Raw genomic sequence first — 15,431 nt, 5'->3', positions numbered from 1 at the left:
ATGATTAGCTGAACCAGAGGAACGTGGGGGCTGGATTACTGGAAGTTGGGATGGAGGAACTACACATCAAAGATTTTTTACTAAATAATAAACACCACAGTTCCTCCTATATATATATAACATTAATAAATTGGAACAATCCCTGAAAGCTTTTTTTAATTCAAGTCAATGGGGAAAGGGTAAAAATGTCAAGGTCCCCTATATCTCCTAAAACACAAACAACCCTGAGGTTGATCATGTGGGATCATCCCTCCTCCCTTGGATGTGTCTATACCCTCTAACATTGACACCACTTCATCCATCTCTGGCCGTCTGTCGGGGTTTGCATCCCAGCATCTTTTCATCACATTTGCAAGCGAACTTGGACAGCAACGAGGTATCTCTGGCCTCAGATTCTGTAGTTTAAAAAGTTTAATGTCATCATCCGTCTTTTAGTTTAGATAATTTCTCAAATATCTTTATAACTTTCAGGAGTAGGAAAAAAGTACAAAGGAGTACTCCCATGAGCTATGTTATCCACACTCGGAGTGATATCGAATTCAGGTAATGTTTAATTTTTTCAGTCTTTGTATAAATTTGTATGATCATACTTTTATACCCATATCCGAATACTCTAGAAAATAAGAAGTCCAGGTAATATACGTCCGATTGTCATAGAATCATCTCAGTTTATAGTTTGTTCCTTTGTTGCTCCGACTCTCATTTTTAGTATACGTGTTTGAAATGTATCTAGATATAGGTGCAGGATATAACTATCCAAGAACCTTCAAATACATGGAATAACTTAGGGAAAAAAATAATTAAACATACCTGGACACATCCATATCCGGCACTCTTACCTGATACAGGTTTTTGGAGCCAAGAAAATTATTATGGATAGACTAATTTACCTGGCGGACAACAGCAGATGTGACTTCTGAGAAGCTAAGATCCGGATATGGCATGTCACAGCAGTATATCTCCCACAAACATATACCAAAACTATACACATCACACTTTCTATTGTAAGGATTGCCATTAAGGACCTGCTCGAATCTCAAAATTCATCAATGTAAGAACATAAAGATTAGATAATGCTGAAAAGTAATCGGCATATAATCTCCATTCAACCATAGCTAAATTAACAATGTCTGTCCGCATGAACATAAAGTTTTGAGAACACAAACACCTAAATTATTTTTCTTCTTTTCCCCTCAAAGAAAAGTAAATAGTTTCAAGGGTTTAGGGTTAGCCATCTTGCCCATAATTCAGATTGAAGACCCTGCATTTTGATAATTCAAGGAAGAAATAAAATGCCTGAACTATCTTACTGCCATTTATGTTGCCCGACTTTTCATTTTTCTTCAAGTATTTATATCCATCACTCAAGTCCAACACTCATCTGAGTTAGAATAACATATTCTTTCATATATGATACATGTTTCCCTCAGCCCATAAATTCAAATTAGAAAAGTTCAAAATCCCTTTTAAAATCTTGAGGAAACCGTAATCCAAAACAAGCCATTCACAAGCTAGAATAACTGCAAATCTCAAAGAAAGCATATTGGCTGTAAGTATACCTCTGGTGCCATGTAACCAAGTGTTCCAGTCTCTCCAGTCATGTCATTTGGATTCGATGCCTCTAGTCGGGCAACACCAAAATCAGCAATTTTCAGAGTCCGCGTCTTGTCCAGAAGCATGTTTTCAGTTTTGACATCTCTATGGACAATCTTCTTAGAGTGAAGATAACTCAACCTAATAAAGTACATCAAACAAAAAATGTTAACACAAAATGATCTGGGTACTTAATGTTCACTACAATATACACACTGAAGATGATCCATATATTTGTAGATTTATAAGAATAAAATCGATATCGATAAGGCTCTGGAATCTGACCCTCGTGCAAGATCGAGTGCCAACTGAACAACTACTTTAAAGGCCAACTTCCTTCTTCGATTCTTTATCAGGTAAGATTTCAGTGCACCCCCAGGACAATATTCAACAACAACACAACAAACATTACTTGGCATGCCTATATGACCATTTTCCGTTTGTAGGTTCAGCTCTGATGACCCCATTGTCGCCCCTATAAACTGCATGAGATATTTAACACACAGATTAAACTTGAATATAATCACCTTATGATTCTTTGAGTCTTCATTTTGCTTGAAGTATCAATATCCAACTTATACCCTGTCATGGCTATAAAAAATATAACCCTGCAAAGATCCTTCAAATGCATGAAAAAAACTAGAAATTATATATATATATGACACATCCATATCTGACACTTGAATCGTGTTAGAGTAGCATAGTAATCATTTAATGAGCCTTTGACTGGCCTCACACTTTGTAATGACCAAATGCCCATATTACATTGTAATTATTCCAGTCAGCGTAAGATATTGCATAATACCCTCATTTGTCAACATCCTAATTAGCAAGTTGACATACATAAATGAGTAGAATAAGAGATAGTAATATCCTAAAATCAAGAGAATTTGGGGGAAATAAAATTCCTAAACTTGTTCGAACCTGGTGTTGCTTCAACCCTTGAGAAAAAATTTACTAAATGTTTATGTTCTTAAGTTTAAACAACCAAGTTTAAGTAGATAAAATAAGTTAAGTTGTTCGGACTCTTTATATTTTTCTTTTAGAATGTGTCTGACATAAATTTAGACATGGTGATGGAGGTATACATCACTCCATAAACCATCATGGACAAACTTTTAAAATATTGAATATACTCGTGTCTTTCATTTACGCTTAACATAGTGGGTTTTATATTATTTGGGCTTGGATATGAGTGTAGGATGTGTGTATGTGTTCGACATAGGCATGTTCAAACATGAGTGTCAAAGATAGTTATTTCAAGAAAAATGAAGAGTCAAGAGTAACATACTAGTTTGTTACTTTTTCTCTGAAATAGAGATGTCGAAAAATAAAGGGAAAACATGAGAAAGGTAATGTAAGAAAGAATACCTTTGTTACATTAGGATGATCAAGCTTGTGCCATACAACAACTTCTTGTGTAAAAGCTGCTCTAAGTGAAGCTATTTCAGCCTCTGATCTATGGCCCTCTTCTCCCCAGTCGAGAAGTTTAACTAAGCAATGATACAAGAAACAAACATTTAGAAAATACAAAAGCAAAAGTTAAACTTCTTATTCTATTTTCCAAACATAATTTTACATTAAAAACAACCGAGAATCATGAAAGAAATACCAAAGAAATCGTTCCTATGATCAATATGGGTCCCAAATATCTTCATTGATTAATGCAACAGTTAAGTCCATGTAAGCTCATAGAAGAATACTTGGGTGGTAATTTAGGGGTAAACATAAAAAAAGTAATTAAATTATAAATTCTTTTAAGGATCAAAATTTGAGTTCTTGTATCACTTTTTGACATGAAAAATCCATAAAATTTTGGAGTACAAGAGTGGGGTCAGGGCCACTACCTACACCCTTGGGTGTTATTTTTTTTTTCTAGTATATGAGATAAGGTCCATTTGGCAGCTTTTGGTAATGTCAATGAGAGAGGCTCTTTTAATGTTGTAGCTTTTTTATCTCCAAAAAGTAGAGATAAAAGATGGGATGCATAGCAACAATAAATAAAGACACATGAAAGTTTAGAGATACTAAATAAATAAAGAATTAACATCATTTAAGTCGCTGCAGCAGTGCAACTAACTTCCACCTAAAAAGAAAAACTCCCATGAATCACGGATTTCCAGGAGTTAGATCCACAAGCTTTGATCACAAACTACTTTGTGAAAATCAGAAAGATTTGCTTACTACATTTCTGAATTATTTCCCATCTCATAAACCCAAACATATAGATCTTTCTTGTTGCTTACTATTAACAAGGGGGAAAAAACTTATTAAAATGGAAGTTTCAAAGTTTTGATTTCTTTTCCCCTTTACCTGCATTTTTCCTCAACATAAATGGAACAGTTGCAATAAAGATTAACAAGACAGAAGCTGAAGAACATAGAAACATTAAAATATTAGATTCACTAACACTTTAAAGCTACAAAACACCCTTAAATTTTGGACTGTTTGACCTTCAAATCATGAAGGCATAAACATAATGCACATACCTATGTAACATTTTATCATGCATAGAAAGTTCATTTCAAAATGGGTTTCTCACAGAAACGAGTGACAAGCTTTAGTTTCTAGATCAACAAGAAGAAAAAATGTCATTTTGAGGAAAGCTTAGTGTTTTAAACAACAAGACTCAGCCATATATGTTGAAGAGAAAAATGGGAGGAAGAAGTGAAATACCAGCAACATCTTGGCCATCATAAATACCACGGTGAACAGTACCAAAAGAACCACGAGCAATGACACTTTTGATGATAAGCTTAGAAGGATCAATCTCCCATTCTTGTCTTCTTACAGTGTTGCTTGGCCTTAACCATTGTCCACCACCACCAACACTTCCGCCGATGCCAAACCCACCTTCCTCTTTCCCATTCCTGTTATTCTCCAATGACCATGCTCTACTGTGATGCCTTTGAAGTTGCTCATCCAAGCTCTTCAAATCTATCTGATCAGCTCTTACGTACCCTCCACCACCACTCTCGCTTCTCTCCTTCATCTTCTCAACCAAAATCAAAAACTTCACTCTTAAAGTACAAACAAAAGGACTTTGGAAACCTTTTTCTTGGCTTTTGTTCACTTGGTTTGAGCTATTTCTAGTTCTGGGTCTCTGTTTAAAACGTACTAAAAACTAGTAATTAATGGTGTGGGATTCACGGTCAAGTGTACCCTTAAATTGTTTTTGTTTGGTTGTGCTTGTAAGTGAAACTAAACTGCCCCTTCAAAGATGGTATACGCAACGGTTATACAAGTTAAGTTGTAACTTATTTTATATATATATATTAAAATTTAGGGTAAAATACACCTATGGTCACTCTAAAAAAGGGTCAATCCTATTTTAGTCACTCTAATTTTTGTTTTCAATTTGATCACTCTAAATAAGATAATTGTGCGAATTGCCACTACATTTAAAATTTTTATTTTCTTTTAATGGATTGCTAACGTTGCACGTTAGCCCATTAAGTAATTGGCATATAATATTTTTTTGTTGACTTTTGATTAAAGTTTAGGAATCTCCCTGTAAAATTTAGGGGAAATTTTTTTTGACTAATTATACGGAAGTCACTAAACTTTAGCTAAAAGTCAACCAAAAAATGACACGTGTCAGTTACTTATTGTGCTAATGTGCCACATTAGCAATTTGTTAAAAGGAAACGAAAATTTTAAATGCAGTGACAGTTCACACAATTATTTTATTTAGAGTGATTAAACCAAGAAAAAAAATTAGACCATGGGTGTAGTTTGTCCTAAATTTTACTAAAATTTTGACTAAAATAATAATGTTGAGACTGATTAAGCCTTAGTTCAATTGGAACCATTATTACATCTAAAAAATGTAAGTTTAAATGTATTTAAGTGTGATTTATTTTTCGGTTTAAGTTTAAATCTTGAAGAGATATTGTTGAATTAAATAAGTGATAGTGAATTTTTTTTTAAAAAACAATGTGTCTTAAGTTTAAATATAATCATACATAGGATTTTATTCATTTTATTTAAATATTTTTAAAAGATAAAAATATCTTTATAATAATATAATTTTGTAAAAAATAATAAATTATTTTAATTAAATTGGTGCTCTAACTCAATCAAAGGTTTCTAAACGAATTAAATTTAATTCAACATATCCATTTTCATATCATAAATAAATAAAAGAAACACGCGAGTAATGTTGTTAACTATATTATAATTGAAAGCTGTATATGATTTATTTAAGTTTTAAGCCAACATAACTGAAAGTCTTATTTATGTTTGTTTAATTAGTTTAATAAACAAATACAAATGAATAAATTTGAATTGTTAGTCCAATACTCTCTTCATTTGTAGCTCTAATTGATTTTAATTTGTAAATTTTGAAATTAAATTAAAATTTGATGTTTATGTTAGAATTGTTTGGATGTATTTATTTAAAAGAATTTTTTTAATTTTTTTAGTATTTTTATGTCTAATTTTATGGTTTATGTTCGAAGTTTGTGACTATCTTTCTTAACAATTTCTTGAAAATAAAAAAATTAAAATTATTTAATTTAAAAATGATTTTTAAAAGAAAAATAAATAACCCTTCTTGTAAAAATAAAATAAAATTAAATGACAATCTCATCTCTAATTCTTATAGCTAGAAATTTTGTCGCATGTGGTGTGAAAACTACATATTTAGAACACAGATTAAGAACATCATATTAAAATAAAATTTTAATAAATTAAGACTTTATTAATGCCAATATCACGGGATCAAATCCAATCATATCTAAATTTTTTATTAGTTTTTTAAAAGTAAAATAGATTAAAATCCCTTGAATAATGTTATTTATTCTAATTATAGGATATTTTTGTAATTTTTCTATTTAAATTGGTGTCTAATTATCTCATATCTGATTAATTCGTGATATCAACTCAATCAATTATTTTATTAATATTAATAGTATAGTTAAACAATCTATAGTCTCTAGCAAGTATGGTTGCTTGGATTAATTTTATCTTCTTTCATTTAGAATACCGCAATTATCCAATAACATTTAAAGATTATAATATATAAGTAGCCATCACTTTATATATGTGGATTTCACCTTATATTTTAATGGATTTTACAAAATATCTAATCTTAATTGGTTTATTGCCTTGTTATAATTTCTTTTATGAAATAAATTTACTTTTGTCATAATTTAATGCTTTGTTTGATTAGTAAGGTAATAAAAGAAAAATTTTATAATAATTAAACATAAAATAAAGAATAGTTAATAAAAATTTAAAAATTCTTGTAAAAATAAAGCTCCTTTAAAAAAAGCAAAAATTTTCTTCTCTTAATTAAAAATAAGTCATTAAAGTAATTAAATATTTTGTTCAAAAAAGAAATCATCATTTAAAATATAATGATGATTTCAACAAGGTCAAGACCGACAAAGAAATGAAATACATACTAAATTATGTCTCACTAAAATTTATATAATAAATATATTTATAAAAAATATATAAATAAAAATAAAATCATATTTTAAATGATAAAATTAGTATATTGAAAATTATAACCTTTTAGATTCAAATTCTTATGTACTTATATTTTGTATAAAATATATTTAAAAAAAATAAATTTGGAATTCAATTGATAAATGACTCTAACCCAATCAATATATTTACTGAAACGGTTTCTAACTTTAAAAAATAATTCCATATATTCAGGGTAAAATTGGTAAAAACGGATCTGATTTTACCATTGTCTACAGGAAATATAGCTCAAGCCCTTTGAGGATGTAATAACAAGTGCGGCAGATCGGGATAAAACAAAGAAAATTAAAAATGGAAAGTGACCCCTAAACCATTATCTTTCCCATGAGTTTTATCACTAATTAATGGCAAGCTCAAACCTCATGAAGCACGTGAAGTTTCACCTTTATTGACTTAATGCAACCTAATTAAGCAAAACATCAAAAAGAAACAGTAGGGTTTTTTTTTATGGAGGGGCCTGGAAGGGGAGTCATAGATTCACCGCCAGGGAAGAGGCCCCTAATTGTCTCACCAATTTTCCTCGGCGTAACTGGGAAATTAATTAGGGACCAGCCACCGCCTACCAGGGTGGCTCCACAGCCTTATCCTTTCCCCAAGCGTCAAACTTTCCATGACTCCTTTTACTAGACATATATGTAATACTTTGCCCAAAACAAGAATACACAATCATATAATCAAAATGAATAAGGAAAAAAGGAACCGAACATATATTCAATAAAATAACATAACAATAGTAGTACCCTATGTATCCAAAACCTTTGGTTTTTCAAAGGACTTGTATCCAACACTTGTGCCGACATATTCGAACATAGGTATAAGATTTGATTTAAAATTTTGAAAATATTCCAAGTCAGGCACAAACTTATATACTATACCCGTCCTGAATCTAAGTACTTACCATATATATGCTCTTGTCGAGTTCCTTTGATGGCAGAACTCTGTGTTCCAATCTACTGAAGCAATACAAGTATATCAAACCAAGATTGGTACGATGTTGCTATCCAGAATTGTAACAATTACCGCTCGGAGTTTTCTCTGCATACATCATGAAGAAATTAACATAGAATTAGATAAAGAGTGTGCCATTCTGTCAACATTTGTATGCTCTTACCTGGCAAAAGGAAGAAACCTACTTCTCTAAAGTGCGCCATGCCATTCACTGAAATTTATCAGATATTGGCATTTTCAACCTACCTTGGAACTTTCACTCTATCAACTGGATGTTGTGCTTATATTTGTCAAGCTCAAAGTGCTCAACCAAAAAAATAATCATATGCTAAAGGTGCAATGTGAGAACTTGATTTATAAAGTGCAGTGCGTAAAATATACAACACTCCATAAACCCTGTAGACATTAATAAAAGCATCATATTGGAAGCAGCAAGTTTGATAGCTCAAAAACTTGAACTTTTTCAAGGCAATTATAAATTCAGTTCAAAAGTAAAAAACAAATATTTCTCACCCAAAACGCCAAAAAGCAAATGACCAACTTTACAAAACGGTTCATTTGATGACACTATGATTCTGTCTTTCAAGTTGAGTGAAAACTAGAATGGCTTTTATCATAACAACAATCTAGTAGTATAACTTTTGAACTGCATTTACTTTCCGTGTGGCAAATGAAAATATAATCTATATATATTTTGGAGAAAAAAGAAGTAACAAGGAGAAACAATCAACACCATGCAGCCTTAAAAGCGCCGTTTCTTCTTCTCAGGTGTAGCATGCACTTGAGCTTTAACTCCGTAGATTTTTAGTTGAAAATTTTCGAATGCCTCAGAGACAGCTGCTACCTGTTCATGAGTCCAATCAAAAGGAACAAACTATTGTTACAAACATAATGGAAAAGAGAAATATAACAAGGAAATAATAATTTCATTTGGATTCACCAACCAATTCAGGTTTCTTCGAATACACTCTCACTATCATATCCTGATAAGATGTGGGCAGCAAGTGACTGATGCGTTCATGTGGTATGGGGAACTTCTCCTGACTCTCATAATCCTGGCCAGATAATTAATCCTGTCAGAAACTTGTACATACAAAGGAAACGACTCAAAATGCCTAAAACAGTATCAGGATCCAGACTACATAATTTAGGAATCTATGTTACTCAGGCTCGAATAAGTGTAGACACCTGAACACAAGTTTATGTCCTACACAAGTATGTTTAATTCTTTTTTAAGATTTCTATGCATTATGAGAGTCTTTGGAGGATCATATTCTATACTGCATATCCAGATATACACCAGACACGGGTACTTAAGCAAAATGAAGAATCAGAGCAACATAGTGCGGAATTTCCTCTCTTAAGTAGCTAATATAGGTCAAACTTTTATGTTTGCATCACCATTGAAAAGGCAGCACAATTTTATCACATATGCTAATAGTATCTCCTGTATATTTACTACTATCCAACAGTCAAAATATGATGGAAAAATAACAGAAAAATAAAAAGGAAACCCATTATTGACAGAAACCAAATAGAAATCTCAATTGTCAATAACCATCCAGCCTAGCATTTTCTTCTTCAGTTAGGGAAGTGAAATTGAATCATTTCAAATGTCAATAACCATCCAGCCTAGGTTTTCTTCTTCCAGAAGCAGAATGAAATTCAATGTTTAAGTTTAGGCATGAATGTAGAGCAAGTAAAAGGATAAGGTGAGTACCTTACATTTTAGGCCACAAAGCCAGACAAACAGGAAAAATAAAAAATAAAATCAAGGTAAGTGATTTTCAGTACCTTGAAAAAGTTGATGCTGCAATAGTAGAAATGAAACAAAAATGAACAAGAAAAAAAAGCATCAAAAACAATAGTCAAAGATGAAACCTAGAAAAACTAGGAAAATATTTGCCTCTTCAAATTGAGCATAAACAGCTCATGATACCTTTCGAGAGGATTTTGCTTTCCACGAGTCAAATCAATCCTGACATTGCTAACAGCAATATCATTTTCTTGCAGCAGTACTCCATTTTTCTATTAAAATAAAATTGCCTTGTATCAGTATTGGAGACTATTCAATTGTTTAGCTAAGAACAGATGCATAAGATCATGCAAATGTCAATGGAAAAAAAAAATCACAACAGACCTGGGAACAAGCGATGTCTTGTGCAGTGACGTCTTTGAAATGTTCCAATTGGTCTTTTGGAACTGAATACTCGTTACAGAACTGCCACAGAAAATAACACAGTATACAGTAAGTTTCGCCTTTCACATATTTAAAAATAAAAAATAAAAAATGTTTGTTTGCATGCTACCATGATCAAAACACAAAAATGAAGTGAAAGTATGCAAAGGTTTTCCACCTGATACAAATTTCTCCTACGAATGCGCAGAATCAAATCTCTAGATTCTCGGAGTTCTTCATCTGGTGCTGTCTCGATAGTTTTGATTATTGTGTCATCTAGCTGCATTCAAAGAAAGAATAGAATGCAGAGCTTGTTATACATTTGGACTCCAAATTTTTAGCAACTCAAAAGAATGGCAAGCATGTTGTCCAACCTTCCAGTACTCAGAAGGATCCTGAATGGAAGAAGAGATTTCTAGATAACTATTAGCTTTTAAAAGAGCATCTACTACCATTAGCTCAACAGCCTGCAATAAAAATGAAATCAGACCTCGCCACTTCAGATAAGAAGTCCTCCACAACTAATTACACAAACGAAAAAGAGGAGAAAAAACAAAAATGTAAAAAAGACGTTTGAATGAGACAATGTAGAACCCAGAGTTAACTCTGTGAATACCTTCACTTTAGAGTGGGTGTACACAGTTCGATAAAGATCAGCACGAGTAGCAAATAACTTGTGGATGCTAAGATCTAGCACGAGCACCCATTACCATTATTAAGGAGTAAAAAAACACTAAAAGAACTGAACATGTATTTTGCAAGCAAATGAAACAGATGATACTAACAGTCTTTAGCACGATAGCAGATCTCATCACCCAAAACTCGCATAGTCTCCATCAACCTGCAGGTGGTGTAGCATGTATATAATGCTGGCAAAAGAAATCTTCTAACTTTTATTCTTTTGCTTTTTAATACATTTATTGATAACGGAAACTATAAGCTAAATGCCTAGGAAGATTTAACAAAAACCTGTGGAAATCAAAGCTGCATCCTAGGCCACAAGCTCGACTGTCGCGGACAATGTAATCAAACCTACACAAGTAAAATTTCATGCTGTAAAATTCTTTTATTCAAACTGGAAGGACAATGTAGACAAATAATTAAGTTTCACTTACTTATCCACATCAATTCCATTCCGACCATTTGCAACAATATCATATAAGAATTGCTTCTCCTTTGCACTCTTCAAAGTAAGCACAAAATAGTGTATGTGTTAGATAAAGCAAAGAAACAAAGAATGTCTGTACTTCATACCGGAGCAAAATATAAAAAATCCAGTGATCAAAATGTGCCCTACAAAATGGGTGTTAGAAACAAAACACTTACTTTTGGCAGTGCAAACTCAGAGCTAGCTAGTATCATTTCCTGGAAAATAAATAAACGAACATGGATCAAAATTAATTCTTATCATAAACATAAGGATCAGAGCAAAGCAAAAGTTGCAAGCAGAAATTATTAGGATATATGGAGGAAGAAAATAAAAAGGTAGTCATCAGGAAAGTTTCTAGTTCTGCTTACTAGCTACAAATAGAGAATTAAAGAAAGAAATCATAAGGTTAAGTACGGCTCAGAATTCAAAAACATAGGATTTATTAGTATCTAGCCCCTCACACTTCTAGGTTTATTTGGGAATATTTGCAACATCAGGACCAGGAAAGGCAGAAAGATTGTGTATGAACAAACTCCTAATAAAATCAGCTTACCTTGACTCTTTCAATCATCTCAGATTCAACATCGATATGGTGCACATCAACAATATGATCAATCAGATCTGCTGACATTTGCTCATGAGCCCTAGAAAATACAGATATGATGTTAAATGGATGAAAACCATGTTTTTCAACCCCTAACATTACCTAAGCCAAAAAGAAAAGTAAGTACTGATCAACTATCAAATATCATTTTATGCAAAAGTCATCAGACTGGAACATACACGAGGAATCACTGGGTGATCAATTTTTTTAAGATTAGAAGTTAATAATGCATCATATAAAAATATTCAACATTTACCATTTGAAGCTATTAAGAACTTTGGGGAGAAATTCCCGTTCAAACAAGTGGCTAAAAGGTCCGTGGCCTACATCATGTAAAAGTCCTGAAATTGGAGGAACAAAATCTATAAAGACCCAATTCAATTGAAATGAGAAGCACCTTTCGGGAACACAAGCTTTTACCTGCAACTTTCACTGCTTGAACATCAAATCGATCAATACCAAGCTCCAAACCCTACACAAAAGGATCTTAGTATATATAAATAAAACATGGTAGATTGTAACAAGAGAAAAACAGCTCTATACCTGATAAGTTTTGAGCTTTTGGATAGCTTCACCCGCAAGCCAATACACACCAAGAGAATGCTCAAACCTGGAATGTACGGCCCCTGGATAAACCAGGTGTGCCAATCCTGAAACATATTAATAGTTAGCCAATCAGCAAGTTACGGCCTTACATGTGAGCTCAGTGAATTATAGCAAATTAAATAAAATAAACCTTGTATAAATTTAGGTAAAATCAACACCAATGCAATGCAAGCCATTGTTGAGTCTAATACAAGTGAAGAAACTAAGATCCTATGAAGAGAATCCTATTTTACCAACAGCAGTAAATGCAACTGACAAAAAACAACAAAATAAAACATAATATCACTGTTGTTTGCTAATAAATAAATGTAAAAAACAGATACTTTTACTATAGGATAGAGGCCAAGCGGCCAGTTCTCAAATCAATTTTATAGTGAATCGATATTTTTCACCACGTTTATCCTTTTCTGAAGCATGTGATATATTCATCATCCCATATAAAAACATAGATAAAGAGTTGAAAGATCATAAAAGTTCCTACTTTTCCATGTAACAGGGATATAAATTCGTAACCATTTCAAATATATCCTATAAAAACTTGTCACGACAGTGATATATATTGCATGCGTGATAATAAATCAACCATCTCAACCGCATATATTTCAAGACAATTCACAGTTCCTAAACACCCATTCTCACAGAAAAAAAAAGTGGAAAAAGAACATGAAAATTAACTTTACCAAGTTGTTTCAGCTCACGGAGCCTGTATCATAAAAATCGAAAAAACAATAAATGAGATCTGAATTGAAGCTAAACCAATAATAAAATAAAAGTACAGACTTACCTTTGAAATTGCTCGGTGTCAATAAACTTCAAAGAGAGCTGCGACCGGACAGAAAATTAAAAATAATAATTACTATAATCACACACAAAAATCAAAAGAGCAAAACTCAGCTACTGTTGTAGTCTTCGCTCTCAGTCTCCAGTCAACGAAGAAAGAAAAACAAAAATAAAAGCACAATATTACTGTGAGTTCTGATTTAGCATATGGAAACTGTGAAAAAAATCACAATTCCAAATTAAGAATCAAACATAACATTTCTGTCGAATTTTTGTACTTACATTTAGGGCACTTCGCTAAAACAAACATTGAAAATGAGAAAAAAAAAAGTAAAAGTAAAAGGAAAAATGGGAGAGAGAAAATGAAATACGGGATCGAGATAAATGTTGCCGTGAACGTTGTCGTGGACGTGTTTGGAGAGCCGGAGGTCGTGAGATGGAGACAAATTACAAGCCGGAGAGAAAGAGAGATTTTCATCACAGTAAGCGCCCATTTCCTTTGAGAAAGTGGACGAGAAAAACGTATAACCAAAAAAACGTGCTTGGAGGAATTTTAGGCCAAGTGAAAAGGTCGGCAAGAATGTCCAAATATAAGGGATTTTGTATAACTAATGCTGGAACGCAAGCGCAAATAAAGTTTCCTTCCGTTATTTCATATTTGGCTTAAATGGTTAAAAAAAACAATAGTAAAATAAATAAATGAATTCAATTGAGTTCTTAATAATAATAAAAACAAACGTATAATTGAGATTTATATTGAAAATTAATAATCAGCAAAGTTCTTAAAATTAATTTTTTTCCTAAAGTTTCTGACCTCTTTAATTTGGATTGAGTGGCAAGATAATGTAACCGTTAAAACTTTTTAAAAAATAAAAAGTTATTAAAAGTTCTAAAATTTATTAGAAATACATCAAAAAAACTATAAATTTATAATATAAATGAAAATTTAAAAATAACATACAATAAATAATTAAATTTATTATTTAAAATTAATTAATAATAACATATGAAATATGTGCGTTACTAAAATAAAAAAATTAAATTAAATTTTTGATGTTATCATCAATCTTAAATCGATATCGAGTTAATTTATTGCACCGATTCAATCAAATTATATACATACAATAAGGTACACAAGCTCAAATTGTCGCAACTTTATTTTTTCTATTTTTATTTTTATCTATAAAACAAATTTTAAATAATTTAAACACAATTTTATTTTAATATATTACAAATTTCAATTTTAAATGGAAATTGTTAATTGAAATATATAGATTTACTTTTCTTTAAATAATTATTATTTAAATAAATTATATAAATCCTATATAATGCTCAGTATATAGTTCTTCAAATAATATTTTAATATACGAATTGTTGTCTACATATTTATTTAAATATATATTATATTATATATATATTAAAAATAACAATGAATCTAAAACGGTACACCAAAATATAATGATATTGGTATGTACTGGTACTAGTAGAAAAATTGTTCGCTCACCAGTACGATACTAAATACCTTGACATAAATTCAAGTACACACTTAAATAATAGTATAAGTATAGATATAAAAACAATGAAGGTGGAGCAATTTGTGTAATAACATTTAAATATACAAAAATATTAAAGTAAAATTTTGGTTGAAATGGTAAAGAAACAATAACTTATAGATTTTATCACACCCACCATGCGATTGAACAAAAATAATTTATATTAAATATATATTTATAAAAAAATATATCAAGAAATATTATTAGTGGAGTTACAAAGGCTTTTTACATGAATTTGTCAGTTTTTTGTTCCATTTTCAAATAATCTTTTTTTAATTGTTTTATTTGAAGATTATATAAAAATATGAAAATATGATGATTGCCTTTAAAATAAGAATATTTTAATAATTTTTCAGTTGAATTAGTGTCGAGTTGACTCGTGACACCAACTCAGTCAATCGCTTTATATATAATATACATAAATAATATAAATAATAATCTAAAAATTGTAAATGTATATACAAACTATAAAAATTATTAATTATCTTGAAGATTATAACAGCAGCTTAACTAACTTTAGAAATA

The 15,431-nt window shown here is 31.2% G+C and overlaps 2 protein-coding genes across 3 annotated transcripts; both read right to left on the bottom strand.

Annotated features, from left to right (window-relative positions):
• Nucleotides 1-9: 9 nt before the first annotated feature.
• Nucleotides 10-4,830, bottom strand: LOC107924336 (serine/threonine-protein kinase STY13). Of its 2 annotated transcripts, XM_016854733.2 has the most exons (6): nucleotides 4,270-4,830; nucleotides 2,965-3,086; nucleotides 1,879-2,075; nucleotides 1,560-1,734; nucleotides 891-1,025; nucleotides 10-395 (listed from the first exon to the last, which is right to left on the bottom strand). In XM_016854733.2, the coding sequence occupies exons 1-6, from the start codon at nucleotides 4,583-4,585 to the stop codon at nucleotides 189-191; spliced, it is 1,152 nt and encodes a 383-aa protein (XP_016710222.1). In that variant the 5' UTR covers nucleotides 4,586-4,830; the 3' UTR covers nucleotides 10-188. The 2 variants fall into 2 exon arrangements, with proteins under 2 accessions (XP_016710222.1, XP_016710223.1); XM_016854734.2 differs by lacking the exon at nucleotides 891-1,025 and having other exon boundaries at nucleotides 4,270-4,828.
• A 3,645-nt stretch (nucleotides 4,831-8,475) lies between these two features.
• On the bottom strand, nucleotides 8,476-13,951 carry LOC107924610 (deoxynucleoside triphosphate triphosphohydrolase SAMHD1 homolog). Its single transcript, XM_016855140.2, has 19 exons — nucleotides 13,725-13,951; nucleotides 13,358-13,395; nucleotides 13,254-13,276; nucleotides 12,511-12,617; nucleotides 12,388-12,439; nucleotides 12,224-12,308; nucleotides 11,917-12,007; nucleotides 11,540-11,578; nucleotides 11,329-11,396; nucleotides 11,183-11,245; nucleotides 10,999-11,054; nucleotides 10,830-10,903; nucleotides 10,588-10,680; nucleotides 10,392-10,493; nucleotides 10,175-10,255; nucleotides 9,974-10,062; nucleotides 9,829-9,844; nucleotides 8,979-9,089; nucleotides 8,476-8,878 (listed from the first exon to the last, which is right to left on the bottom strand). The coding sequence occupies exons 1-19, from the start codon at nucleotides 13,845-13,847 to the stop codon at nucleotides 8,777-8,779; spliced, it is 1,413 nt and encodes a 470-aa protein (XP_016710629.2). The 5' UTR covers nucleotides 13,848-13,951; the 3' UTR covers nucleotides 8,476-8,776.
• Between the last annotated feature and the right edge of the window lie 1,480 nt (nucleotides 13,952-15,431).

Source organism: Gossypium hirsutum, chromosome A11 (assembly GCF_007990345.1).
Source record: "Gossypium hirsutum isolate 1008001.06 chromosome A11, Gossypium_hirsutum_v2.1, whole genome shotgun sequence".
In the NCBI taxonomy this organism is placed as follows: Eukaryota; Viridiplantae; Streptophyta; class Magnoliopsida; order Malvales; family Malvaceae; genus Gossypium; species Gossypium hirsutum.
This window is presented reverse-complemented; position numbering and strand designations above follow the sequence as displayed.